Source organism: Octodon degus, unplaced genomic scaffold (genome assembly GCF_000260255.1).
Source record: "Octodon degus isolate 3935 unplaced genomic scaffold, OctDeg1.0 scaffold00050, whole genome shotgun sequence".
Lineage (NCBI taxonomy): Eukaryota > Metazoa > Chordata > Mammalia > Rodentia > Octodontidae > Octodon > Octodon degus.
Window position 1 is genome coordinate 9,652,823 of NW_004524626.1, and position 18,643 is coordinate 9,671,465.

The 18,643-nt window shown below is 53.6% G+C and overlaps 1 protein-coding gene across 5 annotated transcripts in view; it reads right to left on the reverse strand.

Moving 5' to 3' along the window:
• Rfx2 (regulatory factor X2) overlaps window positions 1-18,643 on the reverse strand; it is a 75,870-nt gene that overhangs the window by 4,987 nt on the left and 52,240 nt on the right. For 2 of the 5 annotated variants that reach the window (XM_023717078.1, XM_023717083.1), the window contains 9 exons: window positions 17,846-18,104; window positions 9,617-9,691; window positions 6,833-7,014; window positions 5,334-5,453; window positions 3,270-3,385; window positions 1,970-2,127; window positions 1,670-1,782; window positions 1,331-1,488; window positions 105-202 (listed from right to left, as the gene is read on the reverse strand). In XM_023717078.1, coding sequence (XP_023572846.1) covers window positions 105-202; window positions 1,331-1,488; window positions 1,670-1,782; window positions 1,970-2,127; window positions 3,270-3,385; window positions 5,334-5,453; window positions 6,833-7,014; window positions 9,617-9,691; window positions 17,846-18,104 — 1,279 coding nt within the window. The remainder of the gene's footprint in view (window positions 1-104; window positions 203-1,330; window positions 1,489-1,669; window positions 1,783-1,969; window positions 2,128-3,269; window positions 3,386-5,333; window positions 5,454-6,832; window positions 7,015-9,616; window positions 9,692-17,845; window positions 18,105-18,643) is intronic. The other 3 variants (XM_023717079.1, XM_023717082.1, XM_023717081.1) reach the window with 3 other exon arrangements.

Consider the following 18,643-nt stretch of genomic DNA (forward strand, 5'->3'; position numbering starts at 1 on the left):
GTGGTCATCTTGTCCCTCTTCCTCTTGGCCACTCCAGACTGGCCCTGCACAGCATGCAGAGCCTGAGAATCCCCAGGGCACGGGCCACGTCCTCTGTTTGTCACCTTGGTCTGGATGACCTGCTGTGGGAAGTCGCTCATGGCGTTGGTCAGCCAGCCTTCCAAGCTCTTGGCAAAGTTGCGGATGGCCTGCGTCAGGGTACCTGGGGACACAGCAGTGAGTGCAGCAGTGAGGGGTGACGTAGGCACAGTGGAGGGAAGGGACATGGAGCAGCCTGAAGGGGCAAGGGATGCAGCACACATGGCCTCTGGTCACTGCTGTTTGCCATAGAGAGTCTCACCCAGGGAGACCCCAATGCACGCATGCATACAATAAATGTTCTAGCAGTTCTCAAATCTATTCTGAGATAAGAAACATAAGGAAACTGAAAAAGAAAAAGAAAAAATATATGGGCTCTAAACTCAGATCCCCATCCAGGGCTGATGGCTACACTGGCCAGTTTCCAAGCAGCTGAGGCCAAAAGAGACAATGGATCTGGGGTTTCTATTTTCTGGAAAAAGCAGCAGCTTGGCTTTGTTTGTTTGCTACGGAGGATTGAGCCCAGGGCCTCTGCACTGAGCTCTTTTATTCTGAGCTGGCTCTCACCAGGTTGCTCAGTTGCCCAGGCTGAGCAGGCACTTGTGGCCCTCTCGCCTCAGCCTTCCAGAGTGCTGGGATGACAGATGTTGGCTGTCATGTCTGGCTGCAGCAGATCATTAAGACAGACTAAGAGCTGCCCAGTAATTAAAGACCCAAGCCTCAGTTTCCATATGAAGTTTCTGCAGCTTCCTGTCCTCTCAGGAGAGCAGGAGTGTGGCCTGGCCCTGGGCATAGCTCTGGGAGACTGCAGGGCATGGGCTGGCCACGTGTCGTGGTGCCTGTGGTCCTCTGGGTCTGTCCCTCTGACTCTATCCCCAGGGTGCCATGGGCACATCAGGGGCACAGAGGCACAGTGTGAGTGCCCCCAGGAGTTCATGGTGGACGATTTGGCAGGGGTTAAAGGGTGGCCCTCATTTTTACAGGAGCCACAGCCATGGCCACTCCTCTGACACACAGGAAATGACCCCCTCCCCCCGCATTTGCAGAGACCTGAAGCACAGCGGTGCTGGTACGTCTTTGGGACAAGGGTGGCAGCTGCCCCAGGTGGCTCTCAGCTAAGGCTGCCCTGGCCTGCTCTGGGTAGAGCTCACAGGGTCATGTGTACTGCCTGCTGCCTTGGGTCAGGTGACTGACATCTGGGGGCCAGTGGGAAGGGACAGGAGTGACAGAGACCAGGTAGGTGGTCACTCACTGGGCACTGGGCGCAGCACATCTGGGATGAGTATCTCTACGAGCGCCTGGTACAGGATGTGGTCGCAGCTCCGCATCCACTTGAGGATGGGTGTGCACTTGCACAGCGAGATGAGCTTGTCCTGGGGCAGTGTCATCTGTCCCTCCGGCTCCTCGTCACTGTGGGCCCCGGTTGCCAGTGAGGCAGGGTCTTGCCAGGCCCGGCTGCCCCTGTGGATGTCCAGCTCCCACATCCCTCCCTGCTGTGCAGAGTGTGGGGTCCCCTGGAGGCAGGTCTGGGAGCCCAAGAGGCAGATGGCGCTGTGGCCACTCTGAGCCATCTGGGGATGATGGCTGTCACCTGGCAGGGAGGGAGGCGGGGCCATCGCTGGAGGTGGTTTTGGCGTTCCAGAAAGACAGCCACAACTTCTCGATGTAGTGGAATTGGAGGTTTGTGACGACATCCAAGGTGGCCTAGAGGAAAAGTGATGGGGTCCACGATGTTATGTGGGTTTCAGTGTGTCTGTCACTCATGTGTCCTGGGCAGGGAGCCGAGACATGGGATGTGGCAGGGAGTGACAGGAGAGATGGGAGGCCCAGTGAGCAAAGCCGCTGCCACCCGGAGGGAGGAGCCCTGTGGTAGACATGGGGCTCTTGTCACCTCTTTGCCACCCAGGCCACCCGGGGCCAGGGAGGTCACCTCGCAGTGCCGTCGGTACGCCAGCTGCAGGGCCTTGACATCACGCAGTGTGACGCTCTCCTGCAGCAGCACACTGCCCAGCTCAGGCACCGGGAACTCTGGGAACACGTGGGACACATCTGGGGAGGACATGGGCCATCAGACACAGGGATCTTAGGAACTGGGGCTGTGCACAGCCACAGGAAGTGCCAAGGACACTCTTAGGCCCATAGTCCTGGGCTGGCACCCTGGCTCTGCACATAGTTGAGTGACCTTTGTAACTTTCAGTGTTTCTCAGGGTCAAAATGAAAACAATTTTGTCTCCTCCCAGGGATGTGACACAAGCTGAGCACAGCCTGGGGACATAACAAGGGCTCAGAACCTTGACTCACATAAGCACCACATGGGGTGTTGAAGCTATGGGCACCCTGGGTACCATCTCAATCTATCCCCAAACTCAACTTCCAAACCTAAGGGTTCTGCCCAGACTCAAAACCACAGGACAAGATGAGTGTGGTGGTGGTGCCTGAAATCCCGGCAGCCTGGGAGGTTGCGGCAGGAGGGGAGCAAGTTCCAGCCTAGCTTGGGCAATTAAGGAGACCCTTTCTGGAAATAGAAAATAAAGGAAGGGCTGGGGACATGGCTCAGTGTGAAAGTCCTGGATTGCAAAAACAACAACAACAAAAACCCCACACAGCACAGCTGTGGAAACCGCCCAGTGTCCACCTGAATACCGGTGCTGATGTCGGCGCCTTTCCTGGTTGCCCCAAGTGGCAGCGCTAAGCTCAGGCCTCATCTTGCAGCTCCCAGAAACAGTGAGAGGCTGCTGCCACCGGGAGGACGCTCAGTGCATCAGGGAGGGAGGACGAAGCCCGGGACAGAGCCAGGCCCTGCTGTGCTCCTGAGAGCGAGGGTGTTAAAAGACTGCAGCCTCTATTTTTTCTGATGGTCTATGCACTGTTTTCTTTCTGTTGAAGCCCACCCCTTTGAACAGAGCTCCATACCTAGTTTTTTTGTTTGTTTTTGAGGCAGGGTCTTGCTAAGTTGCCCAGCTTGGCCTTCAAATTGCGATCTTCCTGCCTCAGCCTCCCAGAGGGTTGCATGACAGGTGTGCACCTTGCCCGGCTATGTATTTTTCTGATGGTCACTTTACACGGCACATTTGAGGGGTGCATGCTAATTATTCTAAAATCTTGGGACTGTAGTAACAAGATTCATCAAGGTCTTTCTCACACTGGAACGTGTCACCCAAGGGCACTGTCCCGCATGTGTCCGCCCTCACCGATATACTGCTGGTGGTGCTGGCTCTGCGTAGCCATGGTCTGCTCAGGTGTGCTATGCAGGCTGCTGTGGGAGCTGCTGTCCCCAAGGCTGTCTGTCTTCTGGGCTGGCCGGTACCTGGCGGGGACATGTGCCACTATGAGGCCCATTTTTAAGTGTGGTGAAGTCACACAGACAAGGCATACCATCACAGCCGCTCTTTGGCACCCAACTCAGCAATGCTAAGCGCAATCATACAGCTATGTGGCCATCCCGTTGCCCACCTCCAGGACTTTCTCATCTCCCCAAACTCAATGTCCATCCCCAGGAAACACTGACCTCTGTCCCCTCCCAGCCTGACAGCACCGTCCTCCTCCTGTCTCTGGATCTGACAGCGGGACCCTGCCATGTGTCCCCTTCTGCGTCTGCCTTAATTCCCTGGGCAGTACAGGCTTGGGACCCATGTGTGCTACAGCAGTGTCACAGTGTCCTTCCTTTTCATGGCTGAGTAACAGCCCAGCGTGTGGATGGAGCCCGCTTTGTGTGGGCCCTCCCTGTAGGCGTGCTTGCGCCGTGTGCGTACATTTCCCTACAGTCTATCCTAGATGGTCAGGATGGCTAGGAAGTTCTCTGCACAGAATCACAGACGTCTCCCCACAGTGAGTCCCCAGGAGAGTCTGATTTGTTTTGTGCCAATCAGGTGGGGAGGTGTGGTCTGCCTCCGGGGCTGCAGAGAGCAGCCACCTCAGACTGCACTGGGAAGTGCAGGGGTGCGTCTGTCCCCGTGCAGACACCGGGCAGCGCCTCCCTGGAGGAGGAGAGGCACCAGGGTGGGGGCGAGCCAGGCTGTGGCTTCCAATGTACTGGCACAAGCCTGTCCCTGTGACAGAAGCACACTGCTCCAGAAATGACACGCAGCCCAACATGAAGTCACAGGTGTTTGCCCAGGGCCAATGGTGTGCAGAGTGACAAGTGACACAGTCTCTGGACAACAAGGCACAAGAGGGCAGGGAGCCCCTTCTCACTTCCTGGGCCCTGGAGGTCCCCCTGTCACTCTGTGATTTGTTGGGGGTTTCCTGAGTAGCCATCTGGGCCACTTTGGGGAGACTTTGACAGGCCCCTGCTCTCAGGTGCTCACACGGGATGAGAGACGAGCCGGTTCCATGGCCCATGGGAGGGCACTAGAAACTGCAGGAGGAGACATCTGCTTATCCACATACCTGTAAACTATGATGGCCCGGGGGCCAGTGCTGCTAGTTGTTTTTATAAATAAAGCTTTATTGGCACGTGGCCATGCCCACCTGTTCAGTATCACCTGTACTACTTCTGTGACACAGCCCCAGAGGGATATCACCACAGAGACTGTCAGGCCTGCAGTGCCAAAGGATTTGCTCTCTGGCTCTTTAGAGAAGGAGTCTGCCAGAGAACATTCCAGAAAGTGGCCTTTGGTGGCCACTGCATGGAAATGTCAGAGAAGGGCATGACCTCAGCAGGGAGCTTCTTCCTCCCGAGCTGCTGGCTCCCTCCTGGGACTCCCTCTCCTGCCACTTGCAGTGTTTAGTGATTCCAACTGCATGGCTTACCAGGAGCCAGGGAAGCACTGGGCACAGCCAGCCAGGGCGGGCCTGGCGTGGCCTGTGGGCGCTGGGGGTAGCCATGTGTCACTGGCCATCACAAAGCTGTGTGTGGGGACATGGGAGAGCTGTACTTCCCACTAGCTTTTGCTGTGAATCTAAAATTGCTATGAAGTACAATTTTTTCCCCCTTGGTGCTAGGGATGGAACCCTGGCCTCACACATGCAAGGCAAGTGCTCACCACCGAGCCATGCCCCCAGCCCTAAGACTTCAACGTGGTGACGGTGATGCTGTTACCATCATCGTTCTGGTGTTTTGGAGACAAGGTCTCAGTATGGAGGTCAGGCTGGTCTTGAATTCACAGCGATCCTCCTACCTCAGCCTCCCTGGTGCAGGGATGACAAGCATGAGCCACCATGCCAGGCCTTTGTCCCCAGGCCAGGAGAGACAGCAGGCCCATCACCCTTCCTCCAGCTCAGGACCTTACCCTGGCGGCCTTGCCATCACCCACCTGGGCTTCTGGTGCAGGGGCTGCTGCCGCATGGCCATGTACTGAGTGTCCTCCTGCAGTCGGTTCAGGGGGGAGTCCGGCTTCAGACGGATGCCGTAGTAATGGTACTTTGAGTTGCCCCTGCGAACCACATGCCAGGCAGAGTAATAAACCGGGGGCCCCCTTCCCCTCCTCACCCCTTCCTATTGGGCAATCTGGCTTGGTGTCTCTTGAACAGTGTGAGAAACGTTCATGGGGAAGCTCTGCGAAGAGCCTCTCACAGAGGGGCCCTCATGTGTTTATTTTGCCATGCTGGGAGAAGCAAGGGCCTTTGCCCTGAGCCACACCTCCAGCCCTTTGGATTTTGAGAGGGGTCTCACTATGCCTTCAGATGGCCCAGGTTGGGCTTAAACTTGGGTTCCTCCTCCTCCTGGAGGGCTGGGATGACACGTGTATGCCACCACCCCTGACTGGAGTCCCCGCTTGTTTTAGTGTAACTTGGCTTTGACCACTCTGTGCTGGGATTATTAACTCTTCCTGAGCCGCTGGTATATGCTAATATGTTCTGCCAAGGCAGAGTATAGGAGCACTACTTTAGTTTATTGCAGAAAGAGGATCAAAGGGTTTTGAATAATTTAATTAAAGAAACAGCCCAAGGGGCTCCACAGGAAGGGCCTGCCAACCACACTGCCAGGCCACAAAGCCATGTCTCCAGGGCTGGTAATAAGGACAAGCGGGGCACGGCTTTCTAGAATGGGCATATGCATGCTGGGAACCAAGGAAAGAAAGCACAGGAAAACAGAATAAGCCTGATTCCCAAGTTGGCACTAAAGGTGCAGGCCTCGCAGGCAGCAGGGCTGTGACCCTAAGTCTCAGGGTCCCTGTCCCTCCTCCCCATGCCGTGCCCTCCAGCTTTTGTGGTAGATAATAGAGACTGAACCTGGGGTCCTTTGCACTAAGCCATGTCCCCAGACCTTTGATATTTTTTATTTTGAGACAGCATTTTGCTCAGTTACCAGGTTGTCCAGGCTGGGCTCAAGCTTGTGATCCTCCGGCCTTAGCCTCCCAGAGCACTGGCCTTGCAGGTGTGCCCCCCCACCTCCTCTCCCCCTAGTGCTGTGAGTACATCCTCTGTAAAGGACCCACGGGTGTCAGAGACCCGTGGACTCTGCTCCCTCAGTCCCACAGCCACCCTGTCTTCAGGCAGCCGAGAACCCACTGTGAGTGCACAGAGGCTTGGATACCCTCATGGCTACAGGTCACGGCCACTGCAGCGAAGAACCTGAAGGTGCTCTGGGCCACTGGTTTCCATACCGCTCTTTTCCGGTCAGAGGGGCACTGAAAGGGCATGGTGTACAGCACACACAGCTTCCCTGCTGTCAGCCAGGGAGAGGCGGCAGTGGCAGAGGGAGGAAGAAGTCGGGGTTCCTAGTCAGGTGTGGGGGTGCCAACGGAAGAAGAGGAGTGGGAAGGGGAGGACGCCCCGAGAGCTCCTGGTGGGGAGGGGCAGCACCACCCACCTGGTGCCCAGGCGCCGTGTGCGCAGCCCCATGAACACGGAGCGGATGAGCTTCCCGAAGGAGGCGGCGTTCACGGGGTCCAGCTTGTGCTCCTGGCAGTGGCGCAGGTAGTGGTTGTACAGGGAGCTCCTGGGGAGGCTCACGCCCTCGGCCGTCTCGTAGTTATCCAGCAGCCACTGCAGCTGGGCGGGAGAGGCGAGGGAGGTCAGAGCCCCAGGGCAGATGAAACCTGGAGGCCTGGCTCTCGCGCTGTTCCGTGGCTGCGCAGAAGCCACATGGGTACCCTGCACTTCTACCCTGAGCACATTACCAATAGCATTTTCCTATACATGTTCTTTCTACAACCGGCCTGACTCTCAGATCCCTCCTTGAATCTGTTAAAAACCTACACAGGGTGGAGGCCTTCTGGGCTCTGTCGTCATGACTGATGGGCTGAGCGCACACCCGATGGATCTCCTGAGCCACAGGATGGAGCCACATAGTGAAGCTAAGAATGCCAGGTAGATGCAGGCGGAGCCCTGTGTTCTATGACACAAGGCCAGGGACGGACTAAGTGAGGGGCCTGACTGTGTGAAGTGAGCAGGCTAAGAGCCGTCCTTGAGGTGACCAGTCCCCCAGGCATCAGCACCCACTGGGCAGAGCACCGTGGAAGCTGGGACTCCATCCTGTGCCTCCACCCAGAAGTCTGGCGTACAGCAACAGGCACACACTGGTACTGCCTGCCATGTCCCTTGTCCCCGCCTCTACGCATCCTCAGAACCCCAAGTGGGTGTCTCTCCTGGGAGAGCTCCGCCTACTACGCAGCCTACACAGCCGTGTGTCCTCAAGGCAGCGCTAAGCACCAAGAGGAAATGCATCCTGGGAAGGGCCTGCGAGTGCCAGGGTGGCAGGGGCGCTGGAGGGAGCCCTGTGGCTTTAGTCAGCCAGGAAGGTCACAGCACAGAATGAGCAAGGTGCGAAGGAGCCACGTGGCACTCTAGGCAGAGGACAACTTGTGCAAAGGCCCTGGGGCACCATGGGGACAAGCGGGGTGCAGGAACCAAGAGGAGCCCTTGCGGCTGGCACAGAGGGACAGAGAAAGGGGAGTGAGGGACAGGTATGTCACACAGGGCCCTGCGGGCTGCAGAAAGAACTTGGGCTTTGGCCCCAGGCAGATGGAGCCTTGGAGTGCTAAGGACAGAGGAGGGCTGTGACCTGCCTCAGATGTCAAGGCGTGGGAGGAGGGACGAAGCTGAGCAGGGTTGACTCGGAGGAGGCCGAGATGACCCCAGCAGAGATGTGGTGGCTGGAGCACACCTGGGAGGATGCTGTGGCCTTAGAGGGCAGTTCTGCCCTTGACCAAGACAGGACAATGGATGGAAGGGCACAGACTGAGATGTTAACTCAGTCCTTGCTGACGGGGACTTGGACCTGTGGAGTCCCAGGGGGCAGTCCATGTCTGTGCCCTTCTAGGGTGCCACCTCAGCCCCAGGTAGCCCCAGGAGCAACTGTCACCGGTGCATGGCCTGTCCTTCACCTCTCCTCTCCCTCTCTGGCTCTCAGGGTGGCCACAGTCAGATCCAGGGTGATTTCACAGTGGCGTGTGTGACACACTGTGTTGACTAAGTCACCAGGCCCTAAGGTCTTGATCATGGCTCCTGATGAAGAAAACAGCCCCACCACAGGTGCCTGTGAGGAGGAGGCTGGGAGATTTCACCTGCTGGAGAAATCACGCCTGAACGAGCACATGCAGGACGCGGCCCCGGGCATCCTCCCCACTGAATTCGTTGGAGCCAGGGTGTCCCAGCAGCCAACGGCCAGCCTCCCGGCCTCATCCGTCTGTGGACCCTGCTGCCCAGCCGGGCTCTATACCCCACCTGCCTCTTGTCCCTGCCTGACCTCTGGCTGTGTGCTAGTTCTGCAGCGGATGCTGGTCTGAGCAAGGCTGGATGTCACTCTGCAGACTCCTCGGAGGGTGACCTGAGCTTAGGACTGGCCCAGAGCAGGGACACTGCCCAGCAGGGTGGCCCTGACCACAGCACCAGCCCCTCTGTAGGAGCACGCGGCCAGCAGGCAGGGCCTTGTCTTCTGTTTCTGCTTTGAGGCCCACAGTGGAGGGCCCACCTCCACTTCTCTCAAATGACCGTCCCTTTCAAAAGCTGATGCTAGGAACATTCGTTGGGGATCTGTACAACATTTCTCATCTGATATCACTTTTTCTCTTTTGTCACTTATTTTACTGATATTGGACTGTGTTGACTTCTTAGGAACTGGGAATCAAACTCAGGACCTCATGTTGGCCAGGCAGGCACTGTGCCGTTGAGCTAACTCCTCAGCCACACTACACTGGATCTTACCCGTTGGGTAGTAAATCTTTTTTGTTTGTTTGTTTTTATGATGCTAGGAATTGAACCCAGGCCTTTCCCACTGAGCTATGTCCTTGGCCCTTTTTCATTTGTTTGTTTATTTTAGAGGTAGGGTCTCAATCCTAAATTGCCCAGGATGGGCTGGAACTTTCAACCTGCCTGCCTCAGCCTCTCACAGTGCTGGCATTAAGGGGTGCACCGCCAACCTGCGTGTGAAGTCTTTAGGACACATTAAATAATCTGGTGCCCTGGACAAGCCCTTTCTACTGTGACACAGGGTCTTGCTAAGTTGCCCAGACCATATGTGAAGTTGTGATCCTCCTGCCTCCCTGGTGCTGCAGTGGCAGGTACATGCCACGCCCCTGGCTGTGTTCGATTTTAAAATGTACATGACAGCTACAAGCAGGGCAGGGACAGCACAGGTCATACTCGCACTTACATGGCTGTTGAGTAAACTGCTTTTGTGTGGGGTGAGTCCTTCGCTTTTTTGGAGGTTTTCAATCGCCATTTGAAGCTAAAGAAAATGTGTGCAGAACAAAACAAAGTGGAAGGAGGAAAAAAAAAAAAAAGGAAATCAGATGGTTAGCAACAGCCAGGATATGGTTTTTATTAATATCCAAATAATGATTTGAGCGCTTATAAAAGGAAGCATGACACAGGCAGAGGGGTGCAGGGTACAGTTGCGAGCATGGTGCAGACAGCAGCAGCAGCAGCAGCAGCAGCAGAGAAGTTGCCCAACACCAGATGCAGACGACCAGGCGAGCCATTGCCGCTGGGCCGCCGCACAGCCACCCTTCTCTGCAGCCTTGGGATCAGGTGGTAGGAGCCAAGTGCAGCTGGCGGCACTGATGTCCTGGCCAGCCTGCTGTGTCACAGAGCCCAGGGTCTCCCTGCTGAATGCTACAGAAGATGCGAGCGAGGCTCAAGGCGCCAGGCATGGAGCATGGGCTTGGGGGGAGGGTGCGGCAGTACAGGGGTGGAACAGACGGCACTCCAAGAGTGCGGTGGGAGCTGGGCTGCCTGGAGGAAGGGCTTGGAGAGGAGGCAGGTGGCCAGCAGGACTATGCACAGGAGAAAGCCAGCTGTGCACTGCTGTCACCACATCTGCACACATCAAGTGTTACCTGGACTTGGCCGTGGGAAGGCCCTAGCACACACCCATCCTTCCTGAAAGGCCCAGGAAAGGCCAGACTTCAACCACGCCATGCAAAAAGCCGGGGTGGGGGCCAGGTGGGGGGAGAGCATGTGCTGCCGACATAGGGCCCCAGTGAGGGCCACTGTCTCGCCCCTGGCCCCGGGACACTGTGCTCACAGAGGACAGCCACAGCTGGTGCCAAGGCAGGCACTCTGAGCTCTGGGCCTAGAGGCAGGCAGGTGCGGGTGGCTCTACCACCTTCAGTGCTGCTCCCACCCCCACGGTGGCTGCCTGGGGGGCAGATGGTGGCCCTGGGAGTCAGCTGTCCCCAGGGGACTGCTCGGCATTTCCGGGAAGAGGAAGAAAGTATGCTGTTAGCATGGGGGCCACGGGACTCCTTTCCAGGAAACATTTGTGAGGCCCTCCCTTCTTTTTTACAAGCTAAGTCTACCAATACCTCCCACATTAGAAATTGTAGGGGGAAAATAATGCAGAGATTTTTTAAAGCAGTGATCAATCCATGAGAGATAAACATAAAGTAACATTTTAAAATGAGGACTAGGCGGCACCAACATGTGCACAGCTGTCACCCTGGTACACAGGAGGCTGAGGCAGGAGGATCAGTGCGAGATGCAGGCCAGCCTGTGCTACAAGTGAGACCCTGTCTCAAAAACCAGAAAACAGCAACAGCTGAAGCAGCATGTCTGGCCATGCATCCCAGCTGGCTGTGGGTGTTTTTACTGGACATGACACCACCCAACAATTGGTTGTATTTATTTATTTATTTATTTATGTATTTATTTTTGTACCAGGGATCAAACTTGGCTGTTTCTCACTTTTAGTCAGCTGCCTGTGGAATGTGGAGAAACTAGTGGGCGGACTGGGATAGGTGACATCAAAATCCTAAGCCGCTGGGGAAAATGGAGAATGGGCGAGCCTCACAGAAGCAGTGGACGAAGGGGCGAAACCCAGCAGAACCTGGTGCTAACTGGGACATCGGGGGAAGCAGACAGTAGCCACAGGAACCCTTAATAATGGCGAGGATGACAAGAGGCAGGCAGGTGAAGCTTGCGTTCACAGGGGGCTTTGGCTTACTAGCTGACCCCTGAATAGGGGCTTCAGGAGCCACAAATGGCAAGGACTGATCATATAAAAGTGGTTCTGAAAGGTTATTAAACAAATGGACAACAACTCTAAGTGGCAAAAATAAATCCTGGAGCTGCGGAGATAGCTCAGTGGTATAAGCGCCTGCCTGGCAAGCACAAGGTCCTGAATTCGATCCCCAGTACCACATGTTGTGTCCCAGAACCGGGTGTGGTGGCATACGCCTATATTCCTAGTGCTGGGGGTGCTGGGGAGATGGCTCAGTGGAATAAGCGCTTCCCTGGCAAGCGTAAAGGCCTGAGTTCAATCCCTGGTTCTGCCAAAAATAAATAAATAAATAAATAAATAAATAAATAAATAAATAAATATCCTAGTGCTGGGGAGGCTGAGGCAGGAGGATCACTACGAGGCGTAGCTGTGTAATGAGACCCTGTATCAATCAATCAATCTATCCATCAATCAACCAATCAAATAAATCCTGGGGTGGTGGTGGAAGGGTTTGACATGTAGGGCTGCTATATCATAATATTAAGATATGGAGTTTTCAAAAGAAATTATGAGGTGTGCCAACAAGGAAGTACGATCTACAAAGACACAGAAGAGAAATAAAATAGGACCATCCCTGAGGAAGATCAGACATCGATTTACAATCCAAAGAGTTCAAATCAATTATTTAAATGCTCAGCTAAAGGAATTATGTGCAAAGAACTCAAAGAAACCATGATTATCCTGTCTTGCCAAATACAGAATACCAATAAAAAGACAGAAATTACAAAAAGGAGCCAGGCCAGGTGCGGCGACACGTGTCTGCTCCTCAGCACTCAGGAGGCTGGGGCAAGAGGATGGTTGTGAGCTTGAGAACAGCCTGGGCTACAAAGTGAGCTCCAGGCCAGCCTGAACTGTGTAGCAAGACCCTGTCTCAAAGACAGACAGACAGACAGACGGACAGACGGACAGACGGACAGACGGACAGACGGACAGACAGACAGGCACACACACACACGTATATTTGAAAGTATAATTACTGAAAACTTCCTAAATTTTATGAAAGACATTAACCCACACATTCAAAATTCTCAACAAAGCACATCATCATCAGATTGCTGAAAGGTAAGTGTCCGGGAAGCAGCACATCAGACAAGGGATCCCCCATCAGAGTGGGGAATCATTTCTCACCAGCGGTCGTGAGGGTCAGAATGGTTAAAGGGGCAGATTTTCTGTTATATGAATTTTACCTCAATAAAAACATGTCCACGTAACTAAGGCGATATTAGTCTGTCCTGCAGTTGGAATGAAGCCTTCATGATGGGCACACTTTTATGACATCACGGGAAGGTGTCGGGTCCCTGAGCTGGCAGATCGTCCAGCTCTTAATGCAGCTGCTCACAGCCTCAAGATCAGCGCTCACCTCAGGAGGACAGTTGTCCTCGGGACACCCTCCTTTTCTAGGGACACATGCAAGTGCTACAAAGAGCTCACTTTTTGATTTGAAAATGTGCCTGTGGTCACTGGTCATCTCCTATACTTTGTCAGCTTGCTTCATTTGTACTTAAGAAGGCCTTTGCTAAGTGCCACCCGAGGCAGAATACTCAGAGTTGACACCTTTCCAGGCAAGGGACAATGGCGAGTGCTGTCTGCCATCTGAGCAAGGTTCTGGGCCTTCCTGGAGAGAGTCACTGTTGGGGGGCAGGTGGCGAGCCCTTTCCACCCCCACGCGGAGGAGACTTGTGCGTGAAGATTAACATTTAATAAAAATGCCATTTGTAGTGCATTATCAAGAGCGTACTTTTTCTTTCTGTTTTCTTTTTTGGCAATACTAGGGACTGATACCAGGGCCTTCGCACTGAACTATATTCCCAGCACCTTATTTTTAAATTTCTGAGATAGGGGCTTGCTAAACTGCCCAGGCTTGGTTCAGAGTGGCAATAATCCTGCCCTCGTCTTATAGAGTGCTGGGATTGCAGCCATTGCCACTGTGCCTTGTGGAGGACCATTTTAAGTGAAACTCTTATCTCTTTTTCTCTCTCCTCCTTCAAAAATGGTATTTCCAAAATTGTGGCCATAGTGGGAAGGGGCTTTTGTCTTTTTTCTGTTTTTTTTTTTTTTTTTTTTTTTGCGATAGGGTCTCCCTCTGTTGTTCGGGCTGGCCTTGAACCAGTGGCGATCCTTCTGCCGCAGCCTCCTGCACACTAGACTGCAGGCAGCATGCCGGGCTGCGCCATCTGGTCTCTGCTTTGTTGCTCTTTTGCCCACTTGAAGTCTGCTAGCTGATAAAGATACCAGCAAAGCCATTGTCTTCCTGAAAAATAATCCCGGTCTTGTGGACACCCCGAGAAGGCCCCGGGGACACCCAGAGGCTTCCTGGTGTGCTGGAAACTCTGCTGCAGCCGGGTGCTGAGCACATGCCCAGAGCCAGTGCCCGGAAGGCTGCACGGAGGAGAGCCTGGCCACTGGCCTGCAGTACCCAGCAAGAGCTCCTCGAGAAACAAAACACACAAATGCCCTCCAACAAAAACCAAATCAGAACAAGAAGCCCACAAGCCATGGCCCTGCGACACAGGAGAGGGCCATTCCGGTGACTTCAGGTGGCCGTCTCAGGGTGCATCCATAGCCTGACTCCAGCAGCCAGGCCCCTAAAAGTGGCACTTTCTGCTTTTGGTCCTGTGGGTGGAACCTCGCACGTGCTACACCCATGCTGCTGCTGAGCCTCACCTTCAGGCCACTGGCTAACTCAGTGTTAGGATTTAAAAACAAACAAACCAACCCTGTTCCCTGAGGACTGGGCTGGTGACACTCTCCACTGTCCTTGGAACTTCAGGATTTTCTTACCTGGGGCACAAAGAAGCAGATGTGGAAGTGTTTTGTTTTGTTTTTTTTCCTTTTCCTTGTTTGGCTGGATTTTTTGAGACAGTCATTAGTCCAAGCTGCCCTGGACCTCATGGCAGTCCTCCGGCCACAGTCTCCTAAGTGCTGGGATTATAGGCATGCGCCACCATGCCTGGCTAGCACATCTGTCTTTAGGCATATGTGAGAAATTCTTATTTTGAGACCAGATCTTAAGTCACCAGGTTGCCCAGGCTTGGCTTAAACTTGTGATCCTCCTGCCTCAGCCTCCATCAGTGCTGGGTTATAGATATGCACCACCATCCCTAGCCAAAAATCAACTGTGTTTTCATATCCTAGTAATGAGTACTTGGAAACTGAAATTAAAAAAAAAAAAATTAGGGTCAGGCATGGTGGCAGGGCTGGGCATGTTGGTGCACACCTGTAATCCCAGCACTGAGGAGGCTGAAGCAGGAAAATTGCTGTGAGTTTGAGGCCAGGCTGAGCTACAAAGTGAGTTCAAGCCCAGCCCAATCTACATAGCAAGACCCTGCCTCAAAAATAAAAATAAATAAATAAAAATAACATGGCTGGCAAGATAGCTCAGCAGACTAAGTGCCTGCTTAGGCGAGTGCAGGGACCAGGGTTCGATCCCTGGCACCGCAGCCCATGCTTGCCCACCCTGGTCCTGTCCCCGGGCGGGCTGAGCTGGCCATCAAGACCAGGTATGGTGGTGCACGCCTGTAATCCCAGCACTGGGGAGGCTGAAAACAGAAGGATCACTATGAGTCCGAGCTGCACAGTGAGACCCTGTACCAAATACATTTAAAAAATCCATCAATCAATCAATAAAAATAACACTGTCGGACATGGTAGTCCATGCCTGTAATCCCAGCACTGAGGAGGCGGAGGCAGGGGGATTGCCATGAGCTCAAGCCAGTGTGAACTACATAGTGAAGCTGTCTCAAAAGTCCGAAACCAAAAGTACCCAAACAAAAAATCAACACCATTTACAATAGTTCCAAAACATGTGATACTTAGACACAAATCTAACAAGATGTGTATAGGATCCATGTTAAACATGATCAATGAAATCAAAGATGACATAAATAAATGGAGACAACATGCCAAGCTCATGGATTTGAGATGCAACTGTAGTAAGAGGTCGGTTCTCTCCAAGCTCATCTACAGACTGAGTGCAACTTAATCAAACCCCTGGGCGAGGTTTGTTCTGTAGATATAGATAAAATGGCCTAAAACTCACATAGACACTTGAAATTTATATAAATGGCCAATGTAATTCTAGGGAGAATAAACTAGGGGGACTCATTTGACTTAATTTGATTTGAAGGTTTACTATAAAGCTGTAGTTAGGGGCTGGAGAGATGGCTCAGTGGTCTAAAGCACCTACTTGAAACAAGCTTGTCAAAGCACAGGGACCGCGGTTCGATCCCCCAGCACCACATGCCAGCCAGCCCCGCCCCCTGGTGGGCTGAGCTGGCCACACACACACAATAAATAAATGTAATAAATAAGTAATTAAAAAAAAAAAAAAAAGCTGTAGTTAGGGCTGGGGACATAGCTCAGCAGCGCAGGCCTGCCCGGGAAGCACAAGGTCCTGAGTTCAGTTTCTGATTCCAAAATAAACAACAAAAAAGCTGCAGTGATTAAGACAGGGTTCTTTTGGCAGAAGAACAGGCAATAGACCAGTGGAACAGAGCCAGAAGGACACCCACAACGCAGCCACACGTGGACAACTGGTTGTTTAATGATGTTAAGAAACATCACTTACACTGTACACAAAGGCAGATCTGAAGGTAAAAATGTAAAACTACCAAGTTTTTCAAAGACAAGAGGAGAAAATACTCATGACTGGTGGACAGACAAACACTCAGCACCAGGCGCTCAAGCCAGGGGGAGGGGCAGTGGGTGGGGTGTGACGTCCTGGCACCAGCTCCCTGCAAGGAGGCGCTTCAACAATGAGGTGAAAAAGAATTCACAAATGGGCACAAAATTTAAAATATTTTTAAAAAATATTTTCTCCATAAAAGGTACTCTTTAAGGAATACAAACACATGGTACAAACACAGGAACATATATCCGGCAGGGGACTTGCATCTGGGATATATAAAGAATTCTCCCCCTCCCCTCGGCCCTCGCTGCTTTTGCTATCTTCCTCCGCCACAAACTGTTGTCCCCTCACCAGGCCACACTGGGTGGTGCCTCGGAGCTGGATGATTATGGATTGAAACCTCCAAAAACTGCGAGCTAAATAAATGTTTCCCTCATTAGGAAAGGAGGGAAAAAAAGAATTCTCAAACAACAGGGACACAACTGACCCAGTTAAAAAACAACCAAACAACCTGAACCAACTTCATTACAGCATAACAACAAAGGCAAGAGCAGCAGCTGGCTGCTGAGCGTCACCCTGTGCGACAGTGCAGATGACACCCACAACCAGGGATACGCACACCTACTGGACAAAACAAAAACTCGTGACCCATCGGGTGCTGGGACAGGTGCAGCAGCAGGAACGCTGCTGCAGTGCTCGTGGGGACGGCAATGGTATGCGCAAGGCTGTGGCGCAGGCAGGCTGTCACCCCAGCACTGCGGAGGCAGAGGATCAGCTGACATCCAGGCCAGTGTGGGCTGCGAAGTCAGCCCGGACTGCGTAGCAGAGCATGTCGCCACAGCAAGAGAGAGACAGACGCAGAGATGGAGAGAGAGGTTTCTGATACAGGCAGGCCTCGTGGCCAGCACTTTCCCGTGTGACTGTGTGGTCCTGAGAGCGCCTTCTCCAGCCTGCCCCAAGCCAGAACCCTTCCAATGCCCCTTAGCGAGAAGTGGCTCCATAAATTGTTGTGCCACCAAAAGTCACTCAGTGACCCCTCAGAAAACAGCTGCAGACTCAGCCACACTTGATAGAATCTCAGCCAACTCCAAGAGGGTCCCCACTCTGATTCCTTGTATCTGAGATACCCCAAAAGATCAAGCCATAGTGACAGAGGCTACATCAGTGCTGCCCGTGGACCGTGCCGGGGTGGGGCGGTGCTGGCCGCACAGAAATCCCATGAGGGGCTTTGCAGGGTGGTGCCCTGTGTGTCCTGCTTGTGGGGACAATGACATGCACCTACAAGTACGTTCCAGCTCACAGTTTGTACACCCAACAGGTCATTTTCACTCCAAGTTCACTTTTAAGAATACAACCAAATAAAAGTGAACGTGGTAAGTCGAGTTTTGAAAGTAGAATTGGGTTTAAAGCAGGTCAGTAACAATCTCGGAGGAAGGCAGAGCTAAAAGTGGGAGCCTTCTGGAAGAACATGACATCTGGGTACATGCTGCGTCCTGTGGGTGGGTGGCACTGCCCGCCTGCAGGGGTAGATGGTGGCAATGGTGGCGATGGTGATGACAGGGACCACTGGAGGTGCTTGCTTGGGCTCGGGCCCCGCAGGTGCCTTCCTGTGCTTCCCGGTAGCAGCCTGAGGGTCAGAGTCCCACACGCCCACCTGTGGTCCTCAGCCCTTCTGCGGCTGGGAGGACGGCCCCCATCAGGCTGTGGCTACTGTGTTTAGCGAGTGTCCCCTGCTGCTCCAGGCCTGCACTTACCGTGGCTGGCGAGGACCGGGCAGTGTGGGCCAGAGAGTGCCTGGCGCCATCCATCCCGTGGATGAGGTAGGCCCCGGCGCTGGACACGATGGGGTTCCCTGTGACATCCATGGTGATGCCCACCATACTGTGAGCAGGGACCGAGGGTGGGGATGAGGCTGCCACTGTCACCTGGGTGCCACCGGGGGCCTCGAAGTAAGAGGCTGCGCTGCTGGGGGCGTACATCTGCGGCTCGGCGTTGTAGGCGTAGGCTGCTCGTCTGGCAGGAAGACAGGAGTCATTCTGGAACCTGGCCCTGCCACAGGCCCTGGTCGAGCTTCTAAGGGATCTACCCAATGTGTGTGCCACCCACGGGTCCCCAAGGCCGAGGATGTGGGGCTGCCCATGCATGGGACAGGAAGGTCAAATTCAAGATGATGTTCAAAACCAATGCCTCTGAATGGACCCATGATCCAGGCAGATTAATGGAAAACTGATCATTTAAAAATTCTAAGTGGGCCAGGCATGGTGGCTCACACCTGTCACCCAGCACTCAGGAGGCTGAGGCAGGAGGATCACAACAAGTTTGAGGCCAGCCTGGGCTACATAATGAATTCAAGGCCAGCCTGAACTAAATACCGAGATCCTGTCTCAAAAAAACCAACAAAGCAAACGACAAACAAATCAAAGGATCAAGTAGGTTACATGCAGGAGCTCCTTGGTAGGGATAGGCTAGTTCTGTCTCGTGGTTGTGGTTCCAGGAACCTGCATGAGGGGCGAAGTGCACAGAACTAAATGTGCACATACAGCACACGCACG